Source organism: Amblyomma mixtum, chromosome 2 (genome assembly GCF_055824585.1).
Source record: "Amblyomma mixtum isolate Tamu chromosome 2, ASM5582458v1, whole genome shotgun sequence".
In the NCBI taxonomy this organism is placed as follows: domain Eukaryota; kingdom Metazoa; phylum Arthropoda; class Arachnida; order Ixodida; family Ixodidae; genus Amblyomma; species Amblyomma mixtum.
Genome location: NC_143013.1, coordinates 69,440,798 through 69,465,406, shown reverse-complemented (window position 1 = coordinate 69,465,406; position 24,609 = coordinate 69,440,798). Strand labels below are relative to the sequence as shown.

The following is a 24,609-nucleotide window of genomic DNA, read 5'->3' as shown; positions in this document are numbered from 1 at the left end:
TTATCGAACTGTTGGCAGCTGAACATTTCGGGACGCCGCGAGACGCGGAGTGCGTTTTCCTGCGTGATACCTTCAGTCTAAGCGTTTGTATGATAGGATTCAGGCACAAGCATTTTTTTATATTCTTTATGAAGCGGAAACATAAAAAGTACTCCAATATTCTTAAACGTTAAAGAAAATGTTTGTTTGAAACATTTTCGTTCTTGTCAAAATATCTGAATACCTTTATTATGTTTCTAGTATTTGTTATAACCTGCTTGATGTGTCGCTTCTCAATACTTCGCCACTTTTTCTATGTTATTATTTAGATACTTTTTTTGTTGAAAGCTATCCCGACGGAACAAAGATGCAGTGAAGATGCCGCACAGACGAACTTGGGTACCAGACGCCGCATCTGCAACCTTGTGGAGGACCGCATGAATCCCCTAGCTGCTGTTCCGGATGACACTGAAAGGGGAAAGAAAGAATTAGATTGTGGCTAAGGAAATAAAAAGCGCTCGTATTCATCCGTCCGTCCTAGTCATCTCATCAGAAAGAAGCACAAAGTTCAAGAGAGGAACATATTTAACGTCACGCTCAATTATCTTCTATCTCTTGTTTTATAGGCGGCAAGTTGTGCCGATTGCAGGTGCGAATGTGGCCTTCTGCTGAGAGTTACTGGGGCAGGCTGTAGAGCAAGTGCGGTTTATCGGCATCAAGAATTTTTTTCCAACCCGAATGCAACATGATTTTTTACCAAACCCGGCAGTTTTATTTAGTTTTAAAGAGACAACCTGTCAGCGTTAACGCTGTCGCCGTTGTAATATCAGCGCCATAAAAGGAGAAGATTAGCTAAATTCATCTAAACGCGGTGTTGAAAGAAAACGCCTCCCTAAGTTAACAAGACAAAATTGATATTAGTTAGCTTTGTTGAGTTTTATGGCGCAAAAGCAACCGAGGCTATAATATCCAAACACTAAAGTTGAGATTGCCAGCAATCTATAAAACAGAGCTAGCTGTACACGGGAATGCATTTTCATGCGTTGACCAAAACGTTATTTTAAGCAGAGGAAGATGATCGCGAAGAGAATCTGAAAGCCAAAAACCAATTTTTCCGAGGCCATTGAACCCAGAAGAAATTTTCTTTTTTGAAGTAAATCAGACAGCGCACAGGACGCCTACTGTGGTGCATCTACTGAGATGGCTGGTAATTTTAGGCCCCTAGTTCACAATCAAGTGGGCAAAAAATTCTGTCAACCAACACCCGTTCTGAAAATATGAGTGAATAGGTAAAAAATATATGGGCCGGTGGCCATGTGCCTGGTAAGCGGTCCAATACAAAGTATATTTCAACAGATAGCAGCAATGAGAACAAACCTGTACTTGTAAACTATTCGGAAAAGTTATATATATTAAAAGTTATGAAAAGTTATTAGTACATGAGTAATACGGAATAGAACAAAGAATCATGAAACAAAGCACACAATCTTCACAAAAGAAATGGTGACAAAACAACAGCAAAATGGTGTTTCACAATGCTTTTTGTGGCTTGTGCTAAAACAAAAAGCGAAATTGAGCTTTAGTTAAATCTTTCGTGTTCATGGACAAAATTTTTTCAAATTTTGCGCCGAAAGGTCCACTAAAATGTGTTCCATATACACATACAATAGACCAGCAAGACGTGCTAAAATCTCCGTACAGAGCATATCTGACGATACAGAATGGTAACAAAGGCGGCTGGACCGTAGTTGAACACTTGTCTCCGTGACAAAATTTAACAATATGTAAAGTTTGTAATTACGCATGCACTCAAAAGAAAATACCCACTGTTCCTAATATAGCGGTTGTTTTACCGAAGATCAACGAAAACCTGAAAAAAAAAAACTGCTCCTTGAGATATCGGGACGCCTTCTGCGTTAGTAAGCCAGTTTTGATGGTCATGGTAAAACATGTTTTGTTGTCAAGCCTTTGCCATGCTGTATGCACAGCTTTTAGCCCAGGTCACCATCCCCTTATTGGATTAGTGCACTGCACGGGCTCGGGCCGGCCCGAAAGCCCGGGCCCGGCCCGGCCCGCGGGCCGGGCCGGGCCGGGACATGATCTGTTTTGCCGGGCCTGGGCCGGGCCTGAAGTTGCGGGCCCGGGCCGGGCTCGGGCTTAAACCTGCGGACCCGAGCCGGGCTTCGGTCCGTATAGAAACGGCTGGTGTCCGACTATTCATTCACTATTGCAGAGTGAAGTACACAATTGCGGCATTGGAGCAGCGGCACATGTGAGCTATGGGTTATAGTGCGCGCTGAGAAAAGAACTAAGCTTTATTGATTGACTTATTTATTTCCTTGTTTCCGCACCGCGGTGGCTTAGTGGATAAGGTGTTGATTACTGAGCCGGGGAACCAGGATTTGCTCCTAGCCTCGGCGGCCGCATTTCAATTTAGGAGGCAAGCATCACAGCCATGTACTTTGTATTATCATTGCTATTTGAAGAAACCTATGTGGTCGAAATGATCCGGAGCTCTCTGCTTCGCTGTCTCTCACAGCCTGACTCCCCTTGGGCCCTTAAGCCCCAAAAACATCGCTTTCATTTTATAGCTATATTTTTCTCGTGTGAGAAAATTGACAAACTAAAGCGCGTTTGGTTTTCTTTTTGATCAGCTGACCGGAACGTCTCGTAAATGAAATAGTCACAAAAGCTCGCGAGAGTTTGTAAATCTCATCTGATAACCACATCTATCCCTCCTTCCTTCTTCAGCCTGGTTGACATGACAAGTGTTTTGCCCTGTAAGTTATCACGTGGTTCGCGCGTTATCTTCTGCTCCACCAACGAGAGTAAAATTTAACCGGTCTTAATCGCCCATTGATCGTTCGTCATCCCAAAACATACCTATACACTATTAGAATTGCATTCGGGAAGGACATATTAGTTTAGGACGCTTATAGTCTTCAAAACACACACCGTGAAATACTCAAGCCTTTTAGCTTTTCGTTTCTGCTGAAAAGCGACTAGTTCGGCTAAGAGTTAAACCTGTGAGATCACGTTCACTAAAAAAATGTCACCCCACTGCTGGCTAGGCAGCTTTAATGTTTATACTTCGCGGGCGGCAAAATATAACTGATTAAAATCATAGGGGAATGCAAAGTAGTCTATTACGCGCGTATGCAGCCCTTTTTATTTGGTTCTCGGAACTTCCGAGTTTACCTTTGCGCACGTACACGAGATCAGTGTCCAGAAGAGGGCCTGGCGAGCACTACTCTTAATCACTTCCTTCTGGGTCAAAAAGAACCAAGTTTCTGCAAGCCAAACTCAGAACCTTTGTCGGCCAGTTTCTTATCGGTCTAGTAGCAGTCTACTTGCTCAGAGTGAGCAGTATACCTCAAGCGGTACTGTGAAGCGGGCCGGGCCGGGCCCGGGCTGGGCTTCACTCCGGGATTCACGGGCCGGGCCGGGCTCACTAGAGCGATAATTTAGCGGGCCTGGGCCGGGCCCGGGCTTGAAGCCGCGGGCCTGGGCCGGGCTCGGGCTTCAGGTCGCGGGCCCGGGCCGGGCTCGGGCCTCAAATTCAGGCCCGTGCAGTGCTCTATATTGGATAATATATTTTATTTTCTTTTATTTAATTAAATTGACTACTAAATACACTACGCTTAAGTTAGGCACCTGGCTGCCGTTGAAAATTTGTAGCCGACTATTAATAGCCATAAAAAATTTTCGAGTTTTGAAAACGCCCTTACCATGGTCGCTATGTGGAATATCGCGCACCCTTTTAAAAAATTCACGCTTCTTCGGCCAGCGCGAAGGGGTCAGTCACAGCACGTAACTCACTGGCGTACCTTTCATGTCACCTTCTCTTTCTTGTGTAGGCTAATGCAGCCAGCAGCGGCGAGCACCGCATCTTGGTTCGAACGGAGATCACATGGCTGACGCCACGAAGTGACGTGTCACTGAAAATGCTGTGCGCCGCGCGCTTTTCAAAAGGCCGTGCGGAGGCTGAAATTAGTTTTCTCTAAAAGCCTTTTTTTTATTCTGATTTGACTTCGTTGAAAAAGCCGGTTTTATATTGTTGCCACAATTCGAAGATGGATGCTATATTACTCTTCATACATACTGTCATCTGCAGTCCGCATGGGAAAGAGGTAACGAAGACATCAGGTCGTAGGTTTTCCAAGACCTCAGCAGGCTGACAGCTTTCTCTGATATAGAAGCCTGCTTTCTCGAATGTTGTTATCTATTTCCAAACATTGGCTTTTTTGTCTAAATAGAGACGTGGGAGAATATTTGGAATCAAATCTACTTGTCTGCTGTTAATTATGCTTTTCAACCTCGTCTCGGGTGTTAGTCTATATCGAAGTATTCAACTCATTCTGAGCTGCTGTCCTACGGGCATCATGTCAAGAGGCGCGACAGTACATGTCCTTCCTGTCACCAGTCAACTAGTGGTGCGCATCCGCTATTGCTTCCTGGTGGAATAAGTTTGCAGTGACAAATGAATCTGTCTCCTGTTATCCTTCACCTCTTTTACGGCCGCATTCGAATATAGTGAAAAGGAGATTGCCTTCAGGAAATGCTTTATGAACCGCGCTAGTGGAAGGCAAATTTGAAGTTTTTATTACCTTCTTCGCATACAGACTTCCCACTTCACTTTTTTGCACATTGCAGGGTATGCGGTTTGAGAGAACTCCCTTGTTTTTTTTTATTGTTGTCTCAGCACTATACATTTTCCCTCACATAAAGGCTGATTTTCTGTGTGCCGGGGCTTTTAATTAAATTCTTCTGCACACTCACATAGAACTGTCGTTGTATTTCAAGCAGACTTTTCATCCGTGAATGTTCATAATCTTTTTTTAAAAATGCTCTAGCCGACGCTGATCCAATGTCACTTTGCATGGTAGCGCACGAAGCTGAAAAAATTCCTGCACACAGTTGTGAATTCGTTTACCTTCAGGTAAGTAAAGGAATTGTGGAAGTAGTTTTAGAAATGATCAAAAAATAAAAATGAAGTCGGTATAGTTACCATTAGGGGACACGTGTACTGTCCCGTTGTTCCTGGAGGCCAAAAGCCATGCGGAGGTTGAAGCCCGGTGCCTTGAGGAGTATGTCGCCTTGAGATTTGAGGAACTTGAAGCGCGGCGCCTTGCCTCCGGTCTCGAGGAGGTTGGCGAGGCAGCTCTTGTGCAGGTTCAGGCCTAGAGTGTTCATGGACATTGACCCTTGGGCCTCGAGAAGGACTGGGCCTTGGGTCTTGAGTAGGTTGTAGCCTCCTCTGGCCTTGAACAGGTTGATGGCCATGGCTTGGAAGAGGTTGCACTCCGCTACTTTGAAGTTGTTGAGGCACATGGCCTTCGGGACGATGTGGCAGGGGGTCTCCAGATTGCCGAGGAGCTGACCCTGTAGAAGATTCAGGCATATGGCCTCGAGGAAGATTTAATCTTGGGTCTTGAGCCGGTTGTGGCCTCCTCTGGTCTTGAACAGGTTGGTGTGCAGGGCTTGGAAGAGGTCGAATTCCGCTACTTTGAAGTTGTTGAGGCACACGGTCTTCGGGACGATGATGCCGGGATTCTCCAGCAGCAGCTCCTCGAGCAGATTCAGGCCTTTGGCCTTGACCAGCATTTGGAGTGGGGTCTGGAGGGGGTTGATGCACAGCGGCTTGAGGAAAGGTTGGTCTGTGGCCACTGAGACCTGGAGGTACTTCGCCTGGTCGACTGCCAAGCAGGTGTCGTTGAGGAAAATGAGGTGGAGAGCCTCGGGGATTAAGAGGCGTGGGATCTGGAGGAGGTTGAGGCCCAGGGCTTAGGGGACGATGTTCCATGGCGCCTTGAGGTTGTTGGTGTCTGGGACTTTGAGCGTCGTGAATCCTCGGGTTTTGAAGAGGAGGTCTTGCGCCTTGATGTTGTGGATGTCCCTGGCCTGGAAGTTGGGGCCTCTGGCCGGGAGGTCGCTGTTGTCTGGGGCCTTGAGGTCCGGGGGCTTGAGGAATATGGGGCCTGGGGCCTTGAGGCACACCAAGCCTGGGGCCTTGGGCATGTTGATGACCGTGGCCTCGATGAAAAATTGGCATGTGGCCTTGAATGCCTGGTGGAACGTCACCTTCATGAGCTCCAAGCAGGAAGCGTGAAGGAAAGTGAGGAGGAGACCCTGGAGCATGACGAGGTATTTCATCTGCAGGAAGTGCACGGGCGGCGTCTTGACCGTGGGAGTTTTCAGGCAGCACGCATCTGAGAAAATACGATTCAGTTCTTTGCAATGGCGCCACTAGTAAAAGTTTTACGACTCCAGAAAAGTTTATTGAAACCACCTCTTTATTCTGCATATTATTATAATGTTATGTAGTCATCAATATAAACTTTGTTACGACCTACAAGTTGTTATGAATAAAGCGACTTGATTAACGACGTCACGACGACGTCATTCACGACGTCATTTACAGTATGGAGTATTTGAGATGCACAAGAATATCATGCTCCAGTAAATCAGCTGATAGATATTTGCCAGTGTATCCTAATTATCGCAAAAAATGATTTGGAGGGCTCTCAATAGCAGTTTAGGCAGCAGTATGCCCACAATGCAGAATCTAGCAAATATCTGTGTACAGCACAAATGCATTTCTCATTGGTCTCTTCCTGTTCGTTTACCGCACATGCTTGCTAAGCTCATTTCTCCCTAACAAACGATATTCTTGTTTTTCTAACATTAATCCTTTTCCGTTCGGCTCTTAAGTGTTTGCGCACAGCGACTACGCATTCAGAAACTCTTCAAGGCATTATGTCAAACGGCCTCGCTTAAGGAGTTATATTTGTACTCAAGGTGTGCGAATGCCATAAATTTTCTTTGACAATACTAATGATGTTGCCTTTTGACCCTTTTTATTCGTTCCAAAGCGCCGTCTTCAAAACATTTTCAGTGTGCAAAAAAAGCGAAATATAGCTCAGTAAGGCATGTTGACGGACTAGTTGGTTTTGCATGTCGAAACGTGGAAAAAAAAAACCACCTAGGCGCGAATAAATTCACAAGGACAAAAGGAGACGAGGAGACAACGCACAGGCGCTTATCCGTTGTCTCCTCGTCTCTTTTTGTCTCCTTGTGATATAGGTGGTTCTTTTTCCAATTTTCAAGAGCGAAATAAGAAAAAAATGATCTTGTTTTTGGCCTTTTGCTCACACAGTTTAGTTTAGTTTTGTTCTTGTTGTCAAGGCCTTGGAGAGCATGATTGACACAGACAAGTCAATATAGCGGCTTCGTGCGCCAATTCGTCGGCGTATTCGACATTACTGTTATTATGTAAACACCAGAGTGAATATTGGCCTTGGTATCTATGTCCTCTTCAAACAGGCACAGCACAGGTATCGGAAAAAGGAGAGAAAGAGAAGAAGCTACAATACTAGGCGGAAAAATCGGCAGCAGAACACTAGCCAGCACCACAGCTAAGGACAAAAGAAGCGCATCATTTTTTCGTGAAGCCAACACTTGATTTTTAATTTTATTTTAAAATTTGACACAGGCACAGCACCAATTCATCTAGCTGCGTAAAATTAAGAATGGAGCGGCAGATACTCCTCAAAGCAGGTAATCCAGACAAGAACATTCACATATTCTGGCACCGCGGTAAGTCGCCTGGCAGCTGCCTGTCTCCAGCAAGCACTGTCTCTGATGGTTGCAAACGTCGGTGCAAAAGTTTTGCTGCTTTGGTGATTAAAGAGTCGTGTGAATCTCTGATGTTCATTAAAGTCAAGAACCATCGCAACTTTATTGCCAGTCTCGGTGGCGTTTTTTTCTACCCGATTTGTCTCGCTAATTGTTCTAAAAGCTCTTCTTCAGAACTATCTTATCAAGCAACAAGGAATATGATACCCTCATCACACGAAAATAGTCGGAAATTCTCTGCAGTTGATCCTCGGGAAAAAAAAATGTACGCATCCAATTTAACGAGTACCTAATTTGAGGCCCTGTATTTGTCGTGAAATTTGGCGCTCCCTTCTTATACACTCTATGCGTCGTCGTGAAATTTTTCGCAGACACTATCAAATGTACCTTCCGTAGAAGAGATTTTTTTACCTGCTATCTTCCATAAATTAGGTTGAGTTTTGAAATCCTGCCAGCAACCCTGTCATTCATTAGTTCTGTTTCTCTAAAGCTTCGAAGTTTATCTTGTGAAAAGGCTGCAGGGTTGCAGACAGATATTGAAAATTTCGTCCTAGTGCAATAAAATGGCCTCTATCGTCGAGTGCCTTCGAGTGCAACCAAGCGTATTAAAATAGTAAAACTTCAGGCTAAAAGCTGGTTTAGAGTTTCACTGTAGGAATGTTTTAGGCGTTCAGCAACTTTAAAAACATTGCACTACATGGCGAAAGCAGATAAAACTCACCTGAGGAATAAAAATACTACTACGCATAACTCGTGAAGATGAGCATTTAGGCTAAACGTTTACGCTTGATTTTATGACCGCACAGATATCTAATGTTCACGTGACTACCTTGGGCAAAATTAACCCCGCCCGGCTAATCAGTTCTAAAGAACTATCAAGTGGCGTTGCATTGAGACTCGGCTTATTCATTTCAAATTCATTTTAGTTCATTGTTGAGCAGCGTTTTGGAAGGGCAGTTTGCGTCGATAGGATACCAGAGGTGTTTTTGCAGCGAACGAATTTTTGGGATATATGTGCATGTAACTGCGGGTCATATACCCGGCTGGGGAGGCTCACTTGCTTGAACATAAACGCTGGCTATAAAGGATATTCTGCACGGAGAGCCTTAGATTACGTACAAGACTCGTTCTATGTAGGATGCTATTCCTGAACCATATCGCAGGCACCCGTAAGGTAACGAAGTACATACCTCAGTGCGCTATATAAACAAAAGGCAAGCCATATCGAACACCCAGCGTTTTCGAGAAAACGCCTTGAGGGCATTCATACTTAGAGTTTTGTTCTTCTATTTTTCACAGGAGGCTTCCTTTGCGTGTAGGTTAGCTGCCTGGGATTTCCTCTGAGCGCTTGTGTGGAGAGGAGAAAGGTGTTCTGAGCCGAGCCTGGTATTTTCAGCTACGGTGGTGTCGGTGTCCTTGAAACTGTGCATTTAATACCGATTACAGAGACTGCAACGGCACAGCAGATATCTGAAATATGTTCTGTCAGAGGCATAACAAATTCTTCAGAGCTCCTTGACAATTCTGAACATGCAGCATACTTAGGTTTTCGAAGCGTTTTCATACTTAAGAAAAATGCGCTTTCAGTAGAAGTTTGTGCCCAGGAATTTTCTTTCGTGTTTTTGACGAAATTTTTTTCTTTGAGATAAACAGGGTGGCCTGAGTACTTACTTAATCTTATTCAGGGATGGATGGATGGAAACAACTTTATTACAAACAAAAAAAAATCTTCCAAAATCTTCCCATTAATTTGCCAGTGAAAACCTAAACGTTCTCGTTTGCTGATCATCGTTGCAATTTCCTCGTTCTCAGGATCACTTATTTGGTCGATGTATTGGCGACCTACTGTTGTTTTTGCGGCTCTTCAGCATATATTCAGTGTTTGACTGACTGGTAATATTGTGCATTTTATTCAAATGAGATGTTACCTTGGACACCAACAAACGGCACACATTTTTTTTTTTTTATGAAAGCACTCAAGCACGTTTATTCCTGGCTTTCTTAAAGTGTTCGCAACGAAATAAATGTGTTCAAAACGTGCAGCGGCCTGGCGCGAAAGCTTGCTTGTTTGGACAAGGTGGCATAGGATGCCTTGCCTACCGCTTGTGCCAAAGAATTTTTCCAAGCGGAGAAAGACATCAAAGCAATGTTAAATGTATATAAAGTGTTTTCTTTATAAGTTCCGAAAAATCAAACGATCAGTTGATGAAAACCCTTTCTTTTATCCCCACCGTTTAATGGCGATGAACTCATGAGAATGAAGGCCAAAATACCACTTCGCACTTACTATTCGGTCCCTCGATCCTTTTGGTGGACGCGCTGTTGGACTCTTTATTATGGAGGAATTTTACTTCTTTGGCGGAAAAGGAAATTTATTTTTATTGTTTACGATACCTTCAACAACTTCTCAGATTTCCATATGTTATTCAGCATTATTTTTCTTGGACTCTCCGGGTCAACGATTGCGCCTCTGTATAGCTTGTAGTTTCAGTAGTGTTTCGAAAGCATAAGTTGGAGACGCACTCTCAGTATCCCAATTCGTTGAACTATACTATACCATTCTTTGAACTATACGCATCCATTGTCAAGAATGGAAGCTCCGCTAACGATCACGAGCTAATGCTCATATAGGCGGACCTCGTCATTATCTTTATTACGGTAATAGATCCTTCGAAGTCGTGACTCCAATCTAGGCGCAGTGCTGCAGAGTGGTACGCTACTCCCCTGCAAATGGTAAGGGCTGCCATCGATGGAGCTCGTGAGACTCAGCTTGCACTTCCCGAGCAAACTCTTACGGCCAGCGACTAATTTAACTGACACCTGCCGCGATAGGCAGTTTGCCCAGAGCCCAATGGGCAGTTGCCAGGGGCGCAACCTGCCAGGTGTATATATCCATATAAACACACCCAGGCAGGTTGCCCTCAATCAGGTGGGCAGGTGAGCAGCCCGACACAAAGCAGGCTTTGGACAAACTGACTGACAGACCAACAGACAAACAGACAGGCAGACAAACACACAATGGCTAAGTGCGGGGAATAGCCACTATAAGTGCTAGAACACTAAAGTTAAGCTTACTCTGTTGGCAGAACCAAAGCCAGAAGAACACAGACGCAGTACCCTCTTGAATTCATGTCATCTGCTAGCTATTGCCTACAGCAAATAGTGCTGGCAATAATGTGTAAGTGCCTGTTCTCATTAGAAAATTCTTGGCGTTTCTGCGTGATGAATAAATGTTTCTTGACGTTCTGCGGCTTTTGGATTCCTGTTTTTTTTTTTTTGCGCATCGCATGGCAATAAGCTGTCTTCAACATTCGCACAGTCTGGCCTAAAAACAAAGACATTGACAAACGTCCAGATGTCAGCCTAATATTTCTCTGCACACAATCTATTCTGGTTTTGCCATTCTGATATTCCCTTATTTTCCTTTGCTAATAGCCGTCCTTTAAAGTGCAACTAGCATCGAGAATTACCATAAAGGAAAACTGCAGTGCCTGCCGTTTGAGTCTTTTTTTTATTCTGCAGCTGGGAAAAAGAATTAGCGTTTAGTTTTTTAAGCTGCCAGTGCTGTTAATGAGACTCCTTGTTCAAATTTCCAGATGTATTGCTCGTTATGCTCATTGCATGTAATTTTTTACATAAACAAGTCGGCTTAATTTACACATGTTGTCTTAAGGGGAAATCTTTATTTATGGAGAGATTTCATGCAAGAGGCTCTACCACCTAAAAATATAAATAGTTTTGTGACCAACTGTTTCGGACGCAGTAATTTTGTGAAGAGCCTTAAGTATTTCACAGGTGGCCTCTCGTAGTGGTGGGTTTTCTAAACTTAAATGTTAATCATGACCAACATATACAGGAGGGTAGACATATACAGATCCTAATATCCTATGTTCTTCAAATCGTCCATTAACATGTTTTAATGATGGATTTTTTAATAGTGGCAGCTCCCTTCCCGGACGTTCCTTGCGACAACTCCGCTAATTTTCGTTGCATTTCTTATATAAGCTTTAGTTTTACTGCGGCTTTTGAATGGCAGGATAATAGTGCATATTGTCTACGTGAGGACGATTGACCCGATGACCGGCTCATTCTAGTTCATCTATCCTGAGCTGTTTTGGCCTCAGGTTGAATTGCTAGAGTGCAAAATGAATACAGCTTTTCTAGGTCTTTTCGGCTCCCCTGTCTGCTGCCTCGACGACCCGTGTGGTTGTAGCGTAGCCACATGATTTCATTTATTTTAAGCTAGCATCGCATACAGCTCATTATGTCTTCAAAGTACATGTGCAGTATAGCGCATAGGAAGTCGTCTGCATTGATAGTATCAGTCCAGTTGCACACTGCAGGGAACAAAGACTAAGTTCGAATGTTCAGGCTATGTAGCCATTGCGCGCGTTACAGCGCATGGGAAAAAAGGATGAAATATTTTACAGGTACGACTGTAACCTTATTCCACGATAAAATTTTGATCGTTACACCGCCGCGGCCGTGTTGCACATCTTGAGAACTGCGAATGAGATTCTCACTAAAGTTCAAAGAGCCAGCATCATACAGGGTGTTTCACTTAACTTGAACCAAGGACTTAAAAAAAAGCGGTAAACCGAAGCCCGCTGAAACCAATAACACATTGTTCGCCATCATGTGGCGCTCCTCGGAATATTTTTATTGCGCTTAATTAGTCCATTAACTAAACTGAATTAAGCAAATTTTCAAATATATTCAAATTTTCAGGGTCTATACCCTGTACATGGTTTAAACCGGCAGTTGTGGTGGGCTGTCCGCCACACGGCTTTGCGCAAAATGGAGTCTTTCAGTGCTGTGTATTCTAAGACAAGAAATTTTCACGGTTGGTTGCCAGGTTCTAATGCAATGAAAACGCAAGCATCAACACCGCCCTTATCAATTTCAGTAAAGCTTTCTAACTGGTGGAATCAATTACAGCTCTGTCTACAAAAAGCTAAGCCTTCCTTTGGGGCTTTGGGATGACGCTGACACTCACTCGGAGAAAAACTTTTCATAAACCATGGGGAGCCAGTACTTTTGTTTAGTCACCCTTTTAGCCTGGGGAATTTATTCAAGAAGGTCAGCGTGATAGCCCTAGGTGCACCAGTTTTTTTTTTTTGGTCTTATTGCATGCGGAATCCAGCCATAGCAACATTCTGATTCGCTTAATATGAAGTATTGCGGAGCAAAAGATACAATACATAAGTTTAACGAAATGCGAAGAAAAATGTTTCTAACAAATATGGACTCACTTTCTACCGCTCTTAATTTTTTATTCAAAGGAGACAAACAAATACGCATAATTTCGAACAACAATTTGTATGTTTTCTGTGGAAGTTTATGATTCCTTGATTGAATATGTTATTCATTTATAAAGCGCTAGAAATAAGGAGAAAGAACTCGGGACGTTTTTCATTTCATTTTTAAGCATCGCTAATACTCACGGCTGTTTCTAATGGAATGACGCGGAGAACTATAATTCTAAATGTTTCATTCGCTTCCAAAATTTTAGTAAAATGATAGAATTCGTGTTTTTACCTTCACTCGAGTATTAAGTTGCAGAGAATAGTGTGTGTTTGAAATTTTTAATGTTAACATTTATTTTCAATAAGCCGTCTAAATACATTTCTCTTCGCTGAAAGCCACTACAAGACATTTACTCAGGCTGAATCGGTGCATAGGAGTCAGTAGAAGAATTATTTAATAATCGCTTAATCATCTACAAAAACGAAAGTGACGAGCAGGCAAGAATGAACTGGAAGATTCAGTGAACAATATCAAATTATTCACCAGAAAACGTTTTATGAGTTTGTTTCGACGCACGATATTTCCACATAAAGGTTATACATAAAAACATGTAAACGAACGAGAATGACGAAATGAAACATAGAATTGTAGCAAACGACAAATTTTTGCGGACCATAATATCAGCTCTTTTTAACACACATCCATTGTGCACAAAAATGTCTTCCAGAAAATTCACGACACCCCGCCGCCCGATAGGCTAACATTTCGCTTGCTTACAGTCATGTCGCTTTCTTAAAATCAAGCTGCCAGCTGTATTGTATTATTATCTCAAAGAAGAGAAGAGCAGAAAAAAACTATTCTAAGCGACCTAATTCTAAAGAAAATGTTTCGTGAACACTTCAGATGGTTTAAAAAAAATATGTAGCAGCCATCAGTGTTTATTCTGTAACAAAGCATATTTCGCATCCTTATGGATAGAAATGCGTACAGAACTTATCCAGCCAACTTCCTCTTTTTTTGCTGACAGCACCGACACCGAATTTTGTGCAGAACGGAAGCCTTGACCCTATGGCGTTAAAATGGTCAGCGTTAGGGCTCTAATGTGCATTAAATCTTATCTTAATGCCCTCGGATTGCAGTAAAATGCACAATTAGAGGCTTTCCACATCACCTGTAGGCTGGTGGACGATATATAAATGAATTTAGGACTGGAGAAAAGTAGAACAATGGATATGCAGAGAGGTTTATGTTAATAGTAAGGTGAGTGATTTTAATGCTGGCTTTTCGACCACTGTTAATTGATGTCGTATGTAAACCATTTCAAGAATGGGAAAATTGCGAGGAGACTTTGGCAGATAGTGTTGAGAGGCGAAAGCCAGACGAATTCCAGTGGATGTGACGTCACATCGTTCCCATGGCTATATCGATGCCCAAATTATACATCTTTCGGGGATCTTTAGTGTTAATTGCGCTTACTTACACATTTTTCCATCGAATTTGACCCAAATCTGACGTTTTTCCGACCATTCTGTGACAATTTTTACTTTGCGTGACGAATTCCGTTGGAAGTGACGTCACACCGTTCCCGTGGCTATATCGACTTCCGCACTATTTCGACGGAATTTCTACATTTTTGCCTATAATTAATTCACTAATTAATCTAGAGTCATCAAACTTGGCTTCTAGGTTCATTTTTTGCTCCTCTGTCTGAAGGAATCATTGGCTACTTTTCTATCTTTTTTAGTTCCTGAGTTAAGCGCGTGTGACCACCACCAACTTGACTTGACAAGGCCTGTTCATCATCCTCCTCTCCAGATTGCCTACCTTACGCGAGTTGTCCGATTCACCTGTAGCCGCCGGGCGCACTCGCGACGAGGGGACGGGGCCAGTCAAAATTTTGTACAAGTCGGAACGTGTTTGCCACCCGCCTGTCCTTGCTTCCTCTGGTTAGGTTCGGCGCTGCGTTGCACTGCGTTCACATTCTTTTTGCGCTCTTTTCGTTTTTGGCGAAGTGTCTTATTTTACTGTCTTTGCGTTTGTGTGCGATCGTGCGTGTGTCTGTGTGCAGAATAGTTGCGGAAGAGTTGTGTGAAACAATCCTGTGGCGTTGAGCAAAAGCAAACGCCTCACTTTGTGCAACATGGGACGGTGTTGTGTTCCTGGATGCCGCGGAAATTACGACTATGGGCACAAGGTGCGGGTTTTCTGTTTCCCTAATAATGAAGGTCCGAGGCAATCCTGGATTAGAGCCATTACGCACAAGGATTTCACACCCAGCATACACTCCAAGGTGAGCAGACGACATCCACGTCATTACGTTGTGCATCGCATGACTCACGTTCTCGCTTAGTAAATCTTGAAGCGATTGCGTATGGTTTGTCGTCAAAACGCTGGCAGTTTTATTACGCTTACGGAAAGGCAATGCGATGTAAACGAGCAGAAATATTCAGGACAGTGTCAAACTTCATCATAACAGATAATTCATACAATAGTGTGTCTATGTATCGATGATAATTCAGTCGTTTTCATTATGGCGCAGGTTTGCGAACTTCACTTCCAAGTGAGTGATGCAAGATTCCAGCCAACGAAATTACAGGCAGGCTTTTCGTAAAGGATATTGCACAACAGATCATATTCACTATATCAATCAGGTGATAGAGAATTGCGCACCATATAACCAACCCCTGTATACAGCCTTCGTTTATTACTAGAAAGCATTTGACTCAGTGAAAACATCAGCAGACATACAGGCATTGCGGAATCAGGACGCAGATGAGCCTGTAGAGGCTTCTGTGGAACCTGTATAGCTTTCCGTTGTAGCCGTATTTCAGCGCTTGGGTTGACGCTAATGAATTATTTGCTCACTTATTACAAATTTACTCCACCTTGGTAGATGCCCCTAAAACATTTAACCAACGTTGTTCTCATTTCAAGTTTTTGATACATTCCTTCTCGCCCTTCCATATGGTAGCCCTCCCGGTTGGCTCAAATGGCAGAGACTGCTGTCGTGAAGCTAAAATTATCTGAAGCATTCCGAACAAATTTTACGGAGGTCTATCTGTCAGAAGAAAAGATGTCATCAATATATTTGTGCAGAACACGTGAAATAATTCATGCATGAAGTACAAGACAAGAGGAAAAGACGCTCAAGTGCTAATTTCAGGCAGCTCTTTGTGACGTGACGACTGCGTGTGAATAGTGACATTCTTCGTGCTGCGCGGTTCATGGTCGTAGGGCTCCATTGGGTGAAGCATGATTCAAGGCGCAGCCGCGTTGTCATATTTTGTTGTTTGGTTAAAATTGGTACGCTGTCCCAATCATTATTATGTTCGGACTTATCGTGCGCAGCATGCACACGATGCAATATTCTCATTTTTGAGGTCATGCTGCTGGTGCTTTGCTCGTCGCGTGAACGTTCTCGTCTCGCCGATACAGACCTGGCTGCAATCGCCAGAAAAAATCCGGCAAACTACACCCCGGAAACCGATATCTGGCTGGCATTCCTTGACATTTAGAAGCATCATTCGTATTTTGAAGGTTAGCACGTTCCAATCGCATTAGTGATGCTTCGCGAAGGCACTTTGTCAAGGTTCGCTAACCACGAACATATCAAATGTCTGAGCTGGCAGCCAAAATCTTCGAATCATCTGTAGCTGGATGAAAAAATTCTAAGGACGATTACGATAATCCCTAACGCGAAATTTGAGCGCGGCTCTGTCTGCTTTAGCAGCTCGAACAGCTGCCCTCAAAGGCGTCACCTAGCCTCTGCTTCGACACCACGAAACTCTGGGTCCTCTCGGCGGCGGCGACTAGCTTTTGCTTCGACGGGGCGAACGGCAGAGTCCTCGCGGCGGCGACGCCGAGCTTCTGCTCGGACAGGTCTTTCAGCACCAGCGCACCACTCTGGTGCCATCTATGAGCGAGTGTCGCTACTTCCGTTCGCTCGGCGCGGGTCTCAAGAGGAGCGCGAGCTGTTCTACCCTTCCCCTTCCCTACATCCCACATCCCCTCCCCCTGGTCCCCCTGGCTCCCTTTTCGATGCCCAAGGGCATCAAAGAGCGGCAGGCTGTAGTCTATTTTCAATTTCAACCCTTAGCTGCAAAGTAGGGTCTACGGCGTTCAGTTTTTGCAGACGCTCAGAGGTGTATTTCTCATCACTTTTTCACTTGCTCAGTGCGAGTAAACCTTTTTATGATCTATGCTTGAGCACAGTATTTTTTCTATAGGTCGAATCCTCGACAACTTTAACTTAGAATAAGTAAATTCTATTCATTATGAAAGTTACGGACCGGAGTCTCGGACTCATCGCTAATTCAGTGACCTGACCAAGGTTGTGGGCGTATTCAGATGTCGATAAAAGAAGATAGCTAAACTAAATTTCGAAATGCAGAGATAGCGTAGCGCTAGAGCATCCACCTCGCATGCAAGAGGACCGGGGTTCGAATCACGGTGCCCCGCAATTCTCCACCGGGTTTAAAAAAACTACGTATGTCGATGGGATGGCATAACCAGGCCTGGGGTGGAGCCTGGTCTCTATGACCAGAACCGACAACGCACTCCCTCACCAGAGCAGGATTTCACCACCCTGATGTATCACTTGGCCACAGCCTCCTATGAACAAACCAATTAACCCTCAGCCCTCTGCCCCCAGCGGCTGCGGAGCAACTGACAAAGGCGGCAGTGAGACATGTGACGCAGTGGAGGAAGCTTGGATGCTATGCTTGAGACGTTTGGATACTATGTCAAACGTACCCTTCTCCAATTGCATATACTGAGCACCGGTGTTCTATTTCTAACAATAAACACTTCAAACAGATTTCATGTTCCAGTTTCCTTTTGCTGACAAAATAGAATTCACTGCGAGTTACGGAACTTGTACAAAGAATATGTGCTTATTGAAGCGTGAAAGGCAAACATTCTCCTCGTGGTGATGGTATGTCACGGTACGCACAACACCAACTATCCCCTCTAGTTTCCCGAAGTTTGTATGATAATGGCGTTTGCGTACTGTTTCATGCAACAGAACATGCACTCGTACACTGGCACACACTTCCTCCTCCATGCCGCTATAACAACATAGCAGTTCGCTCTTTCCTCACTTTTGTGGTGTAGTCGGCACCCGCAAGCCTACCGCCGGGCACATACCGATAAAATGCACCTTTCAGTGCACCAAGTTCCAAGCGCCTCCCTTATAAAACGCGGACACTGCAGTGGTGGCCCACTGGCCGGGCTTCCACTAATACAACAATTTCATCCGCCAACACAAATCAGCTGACGCTAGTTTGTGTCACTTTTTAAGCAGGATCATTCGGTGTGTAACTACTGAGCTCTTCCATTATGTATTGTCGGGTTCGGGATACTTGGTTGTTTAGCACTGGAATAAATTGCAGACGTTGCATAGTTTTACAACAAAATAGGAGAAGCCAGGGAACATCTGAACCGTGCGCCTAACCGTGCTGAACGAATTTCCTGTGCAGCGTGTGCGATTTAATCCAGGCTCTTCCATCAGTTGCTGCGTTGCAGGCTTTACCCACCCCGATTCAGGAGCTCCTATTGATTACAAGCTGCTTGTGAAGTACGTCGCACCCGCACTGATGAGTAATATGAAACAGTGAACAGGAAACAGTGAACCAACGAACTACGCATTTTCATGCACACGAATATTCGCTTAAATTGAAACTATGAGCTCAGAGCAAGAACTTTTTCAGGATCACTTTGAGGGCGCACAATGGCCGCATGGGCTAAGGAAATTAATTTTTATGGAGTGCCAGCAAAATGTTTAACCGAAACGTAAAGGAAATAGCAGACGAATGTGGAGAACGAAAAAAAATCCTCATGCAATCTTTGTTGTCTCAGCTAAGAAAATAAACAAATTAAGAAACGAATTTTTCGTTACTGGCCCGTTGAGTATCACATTCATCTGCATGTAACAATGTAACAATTACTCGGCAGCTTTGCCTAAAACCTACTAGCAGGAGAAATAGGTGTGAACAATCGTCACTTCATAAGAGTGGCAAATTTCCAAAGTTAAGAATCTATCAATGAGTAGGACAAAGAAGGGGCAGATGATTTAGAACAAAGCGCATGGTTGCTTGCGAACTTCTTCAGACCGCGACAGATGTCCGCCTGGAGAAGCGCACAGTCTGTGATAGGTTTTTGAGGCTTGTGCCTTAAGGTGTGCGGTTTGTGTTTCTTGTACTCAGATACAAAATTGGTGATGAGAAGACAAGAGAATACAGTGGTTGGTTATCTTTACTTGGTCAGATGTTTAGAGGAATCCCCCAAGGTGGAGTAGATTTGTAACAAGGGAGTAATTACCCATTGACATCCACCAAAGCGCAACCATACGGCTACAAAGGACAGCTATACAGCTTTCTGAGAAACTTCACATTTAAAGAAAAATTCGTCCTGGTACGGGGTTCGAAACCGGGACCATCGCTTCACCGGAGTAGTCGCTCTACCAATTGAGCTAACCGGGACGGCAAGCTAATCGTAGTGCGAGAGCGAATTGATGAATAACTTGAAGTGGGAACTGTGTTGGTTAAATGTTTTGGGGAATCCCCCCAAGGTGGAGTATATTTGTAACAAGGGAGTAATTACCCATTGACATCCACCAAAGCGCAGCCATACGGCTACAAAGGACAGCTATACAGCTTTCTGAGAAACCTCACATTTAAAGAAAAATTCATCCTGGTAAGGGGTTCGAACCCGGGACCACCGCTTCACCGGAGCAGTCGCTCTACCAATTGAGCTAACCGGGTCGGCAAGCTAATGGTAGTGCGAGAGCGAATTGATCAATAACTCGAAGTGGGAACTTTGTTGGTTAAATGTTTTGGGGAATCCCCCCAAGGTTGAGTATATTTGTAACAAGGGAGTAATTACCCATTGACATCCACCAAAGCGCAGCCATACGGCTACAAAGGACAGCTATACAGCTTTCTGAGAAACCTCACATTTAAAGAAAAATTCATCCTGGTACGGGGTTCGAACCCGGGACCACCCCTTCACCGGAGCAGTCGCTCTACCAATTGAGCTAACCGGGACGGCAAGCTAATGATAGTGCGAGAGCGAATTGATCAATAACTCGAAGTGGGAACTGTGTTGGTCAAATGTTTTGGGGAATCCCCCCAAGGTGGAGTATATTTGTAACAAGGGAGTAATTACCCATTGACATCCACCAAAGCGCAGCCATACGGCTGCAAAGGACAGCTATACAGCTTTCTGAGAAACCTCACATTTAAAGAAAAATTCGTCCTGGTACGGGGTTCGAAACCGGGACTATCGCTTCACCGGAGCAGTCGCTCTACCAATTGAGCTAACCGGGACGGCAAGCTGAGGGTAGTGCGAGAGCGAATTGATCAATAACTCGATGTGGGAACTGTGTTGGTCAAATGTTTTGGGGAATCCCCCCAAGGTGGAGTATATTTGTAATAAGGGAGTAATTAACCATTGACATCCACCAAAGCGCAGCCATACGGCTACAAAGGACAGCTATACAGCTTTCTGAGAAACTTCACATTTAAAGAAAAATTCGTCCTGATACGGGGTTCGAAACCGGGACCATCGCTTCACCGAAGCAGTCGCTCTACCAATTGAGCTAACCGGGACGGCAAGCTAATGGTAGTGCGAGAGCGAATTGATCAATAACTCGAAGTGGGAACTGTGTTGGTCAAATGTTTTGGGGAATCCTCCCAAGGTGGAGTAGATTTTTAATAAGGGAGTAATTAACCATTGACATCCACCAAAGCGCAGCCATACGGCTACAAAGGACAGCTATACAGCTTTCTGAGAAACTTCACATTTAAAGAAAAATTCGTCCTGGTACGGGGTTCGAAACCGGGACCATCGCTTCACCGAAGCAGTCGCTCTACCAATTGAGCTAACCGGGACGGCAAGCTAATGGTAGTGCGAGAGCGAATTGATCAATAACTCGAAGAGGGAACTGTGTTGGTCAATTGTTTTGGGGAATCCCCCCAAGGTGGAGTAGGTTTTTAATAAGGGAGTAATTAACCATTGACATCCACCAAAGCGCAGCCATACGGCTACAAAGGACAGCTATACAGCTTTCTGAGAAACTTCACATTTAAAGAAAAATTCGTCCTGGTACGGGGTTCGAAACCGGGACCACCGCTTCACCGGAGCAGTCGCTCTACCAATTGAGCTAACCGGGTCGGCAAGCTAATGGTAGTGCGAGAGCGAATTGATCAATAACTCGAAGTGGGAACTGTGTTGGTTAAATGTTTTGGGGAATCCCCCCAAGGTTGAGTATATTTGTAACAAGGGAGTAATTACCCATTGACATCCACCAAAGCGCAGCCATACGGCTACAAAGGACAGCTATACAGCTTTCTGAGAAACCTCACATTTAAAGAAAAATTCATCCTGGTACGGGGTTCGAACCCGGGACCACCGCTTCACCGGAGCAGTCGCTCTACCAATTGAGCTAACCGGGACGGCAAGCTAATGGTAGTGCGAGAGCGAATTGATCAATAACTCGAAGTGGGAACTGTGTTGGTCAAATGTTTTGGGGAATCCCCCCAAGGTGGAGTATATTTGTAATAAGGGAGTAATTAACCATTGACATCCACCAAAGCGCAGCCATACGGCTACAAAGGACAGCTATACAGCTTTCTGAGAAACTTCACATTTAAAGAAAAATTCGTCCTGGTACGGGGTTCGAAACCGGGACCACCGCTTCACCGGAGCAGTCGCTCTACCAATTGAGCTAACCGGGTCGGCAAGCTAATGGTAGTGCGAGAGCGAATTGATCAATAACTCGAAGTGGGAACTGTGTTGGTCAAATGTTTTGGGGAATCCCCCCAAGGTGGAGTAGATTTTTAATAAGGGAGTAATTAACCATTGACATCCACCAAAGCGCGGCCATACGGCTACAAAGGACAGCTATACAGCTTTCTGAGAAACTTCACATTTAAAGAAAAATTCGTCCTGGTACGGGGTTCGAAACCGGGACCACCGCTTCACCGGAGCAGTCGCTCTACCAATTGAGCTAACCGGGTCGGCAAGCTAATGGTAGTGCGAGAGCGAATTGATCAATAACTCGAAGTGGGAACTGTGTTGTTTAAATGTTTTGGGGAATCCCCCCAAGGTTGAGTATATTTGTAACAAGGGAGTAATTACCCATTGACATCCACCAAAGCGCAGCCATACGGCTGCAAAGGACAGCTATACAGCTTTCTGAGAAACCTCACATTTAAAGAAAAATTCGTCCTGGTACGGGGTTCGAAACCGGGACCATCGCTTCACCGGAGCAGTCGCTCTACCAATTGAGCTAACCGGGACGGCAAGCTAATGGTAGTGCGAGAGCGAATTGATCAATAACTCGAAGTGGGAACTGTGTTGGTCAAATGTTTTGGGGAATCCCCCCAAGGTGGAGTATATTTGTAATAAGGGAGTAATTAACCATTGACATCCACCAAAGCGCAGCCATACGGCTACAAAGGACAGCTATACAGCTTTCTGAGAAACTTCACATTTAAAGAAAAATTCGTCCTGGTACGGGGTTCGAAACCGGGACCATCGCTTCACCGAAGCAGTCACTCTACCAATTGAGCTAACCGGGACGGCAAGCTAATGGTAGTGCGAGAGCGAATTGATCAATAACTCGAAGAGGGAACTGTGTTGGTCAAATGTTTTGGGGAATCCCCCCAAGGTGGAGTAGATTTTTAATAAGGAGTAATTAACCATTGACATCCACCAAAGCGCGGCCATACGGCTACAAAGGACAGCTATACAGCTTTCTGAGAAACTTCACATTTAAAGAAAAATTCGTCCTGGTACGGGGTTCGAAACCGGGACCACCGCTTCACCGGAGCAGTCGCTCTACCAATTGAGCTAACCGGGTCGGCAAGCTAATGGTAGTGCGAGAGCGAATTGATCAATAACTCGAAGTGGGAACTGTGTTGTTTAAATGTTTTGGGGAATCCCCCCAAGGTTGAGTATATTTGTAACAAGGGAGTAATTACCCATTGACATCCACCAAAGCGCAGCCATACGGCTGCAAAGGACAGCTATACAGCTTTCTGAGAAACCTCACATTTAAAGAAAAATTCGTCCTGGTACGGGGTTCGAAACCGGGACCATCGCTTCACCGGAGCAGTCGCTCTACCAATTGAGCTAACCGGGACGGCAAGCTAATGGTAGTGCGAGAGCGAATTGATCAATAACTCGAAGTGGGAACTGTGTTGGTCAAATGTTTTGGGGAATCCCCCCAAGGTGGAGTATATTTGTAATAAGGGAGTAATTAACCATTGACATCCACCAAAGCGCAGCCATACGGTTACAAAGGACAGCTATACAGCTTTCTGAGAAACTTCACATTTAAAGAAAAATTCGTCCTGGTACGGGGTTCGAAACCGGGACCACCGCTTCACCGGAGCAGTCGCTCTACCAATTGAGCTAACCGGGTCGGCAAGCTAATGGTAGTGCGAGAGCGAATTGATCAATAACTCGAAGTGGGAACTCTGTTGGTTAAATGTTTTGGGGAATCCCCCCAAGGTGGAGTATATTTGTAACAAGGCAGTAATTACTCATTGATATCCACCCAAGCGCAGCCATACGGTTACATCTTTACTTCTGCCTTAAGGTGTGCTTTTTTGCTTGTTGTAGTCGGATAAAAAACTAGTGATGGGAAGACAAGATAATCCTATCTGTTTAGATATATTTGCTTTAGTACACATATCACTTTATTCTTTATGGGGTAGCGCGTCTAGTCGGTACTTCCTCTACTCTTTCTCGTTCGTCAACAGCTTGTTATGCACTACTGCCAACGCTATCCGGATGGAATAAAGATGCACGGATGGTCAGTCATAGAGCCATATCTTAGGTCGAGGGTGCAACGGCAATTCGGAACAGGACCGCATGGGTCCCCTGGCTTTTGTCCAGGTTGGCACTAAATGGAAGAAAAAGATGCAAATTATTAGGTAGTAGTAAATGTAGCCGGAAACAGTAGCGTGCACGCATCTCTCAAGGCTATGCGTGGACGAATACGTACAAAAATGGAGATGAAAACAGTAGTATACAAGTCCTTATCTACACTGCACAATCCATCTTACGAAGCGTTTGCATTTTCTTACAAAATTTCGATTCAACCTGAGTGCGGAATTTATCACTCACTGGAAGTTGATGTGTTTTACATAGTTATATAATTACAATACCTTTTAGTTACCATTAGCTGCAACACTCCATGCTTTTATCATCTGGGTTTCGCAATCAAATACACAAAAAAATCTGCTTGCGATAAACCATTACCTGTGATAAAAAGATATAACAAAATAAATCGATGTTCCCTCGATCTGTGAACGAACGCCGCAAAGTTCTCATCAGTGTAGTTATATTGCCGAAACTTTTTAACATTTTGTTATAAACTGTGTTTCAGTACATGGTATCTGTAATCTCCTATGTTAAAATTTTCTCTCTGCCTTCACCACTCCGGTGTCGCAATTTTTTATCCGAATAATTTGATTCTCAGAAAATCCCTTCTTGCCCACCTTTCAGGCTTACGGCAATATTTGTCGCATGTCTCTGAGAGCTCGTCCATGTAGAAATTTATAGGTTATTACTTTATAAATTTCGATTCAACTTGAGCGCGGAATTGATTACTCCCTGGAAGTTGATGTGCTTTACACCGTTATAGAATTACAATACATTTTAGTTACCATTAGCTGGAACACTCCATACTTTCAACATTAGGGTTTCGAATTCAAGTACACGAAAAAAAAACCTGCTTGC

General features: G+C 44.2%; 1 protein-coding gene and 1 long non-coding RNA gene across 2 annotated transcripts in view; one reads left to right on the top strand and one right to left on the bottom strand.

Annotated features, from left to right (window-relative positions):
• Nucleotides 1-24,609, top strand: part of LOC149359666 (uncharacterized) — an 88,706-nt gene that overhangs the window by 22,227 nt on the left and 41,870 nt on the right. The window lies entirely within an intron of this gene.
• On the bottom strand, nt 328-10,745 carry LOC149359668 (uncharacterized). The gene is made up of 3 exons (XM_089575293.1): nt 10,690-10,745; nt 4,988-6,188; nt 328-447 (listed from the first exon to the last, which is right to left on the bottom strand). The coding sequence occupies exons 1-3, from the start codon at nt 10,743-10,745 to the stop codon at nt 328-330; spliced, it is 1,377 nt and encodes a 458-aa protein (XP_089431419.1).

What these genes read in the sequence shown, in the direction of transcription:
- LOC149359668 (XM_089575293.1), bottom strand. Translation starts at nt 10,745, where the DNA reads ATGAATTCAAGAGGGTACTGCGTCTGTGTTCTTCTGGCTTTGGTTCTG. An exon ending in GCTTTGGTTCTGCCAACAGA is followed by an intron (nt 6,189 to 10,689) that starts GTAAGCTTAACT and finishes GTATTTTCTCAG; the next exon opens with ATGCGTGCTGCCTGAAAACT. An exon ending in AGTACACGTGTCCCCTAATG is followed by an intron (nt 448 to 4,987) that starts GTAACTATACCG and finishes TTCCCCTTTCAG; the next exon opens with TGTCATCCGGAACAGCAGCT.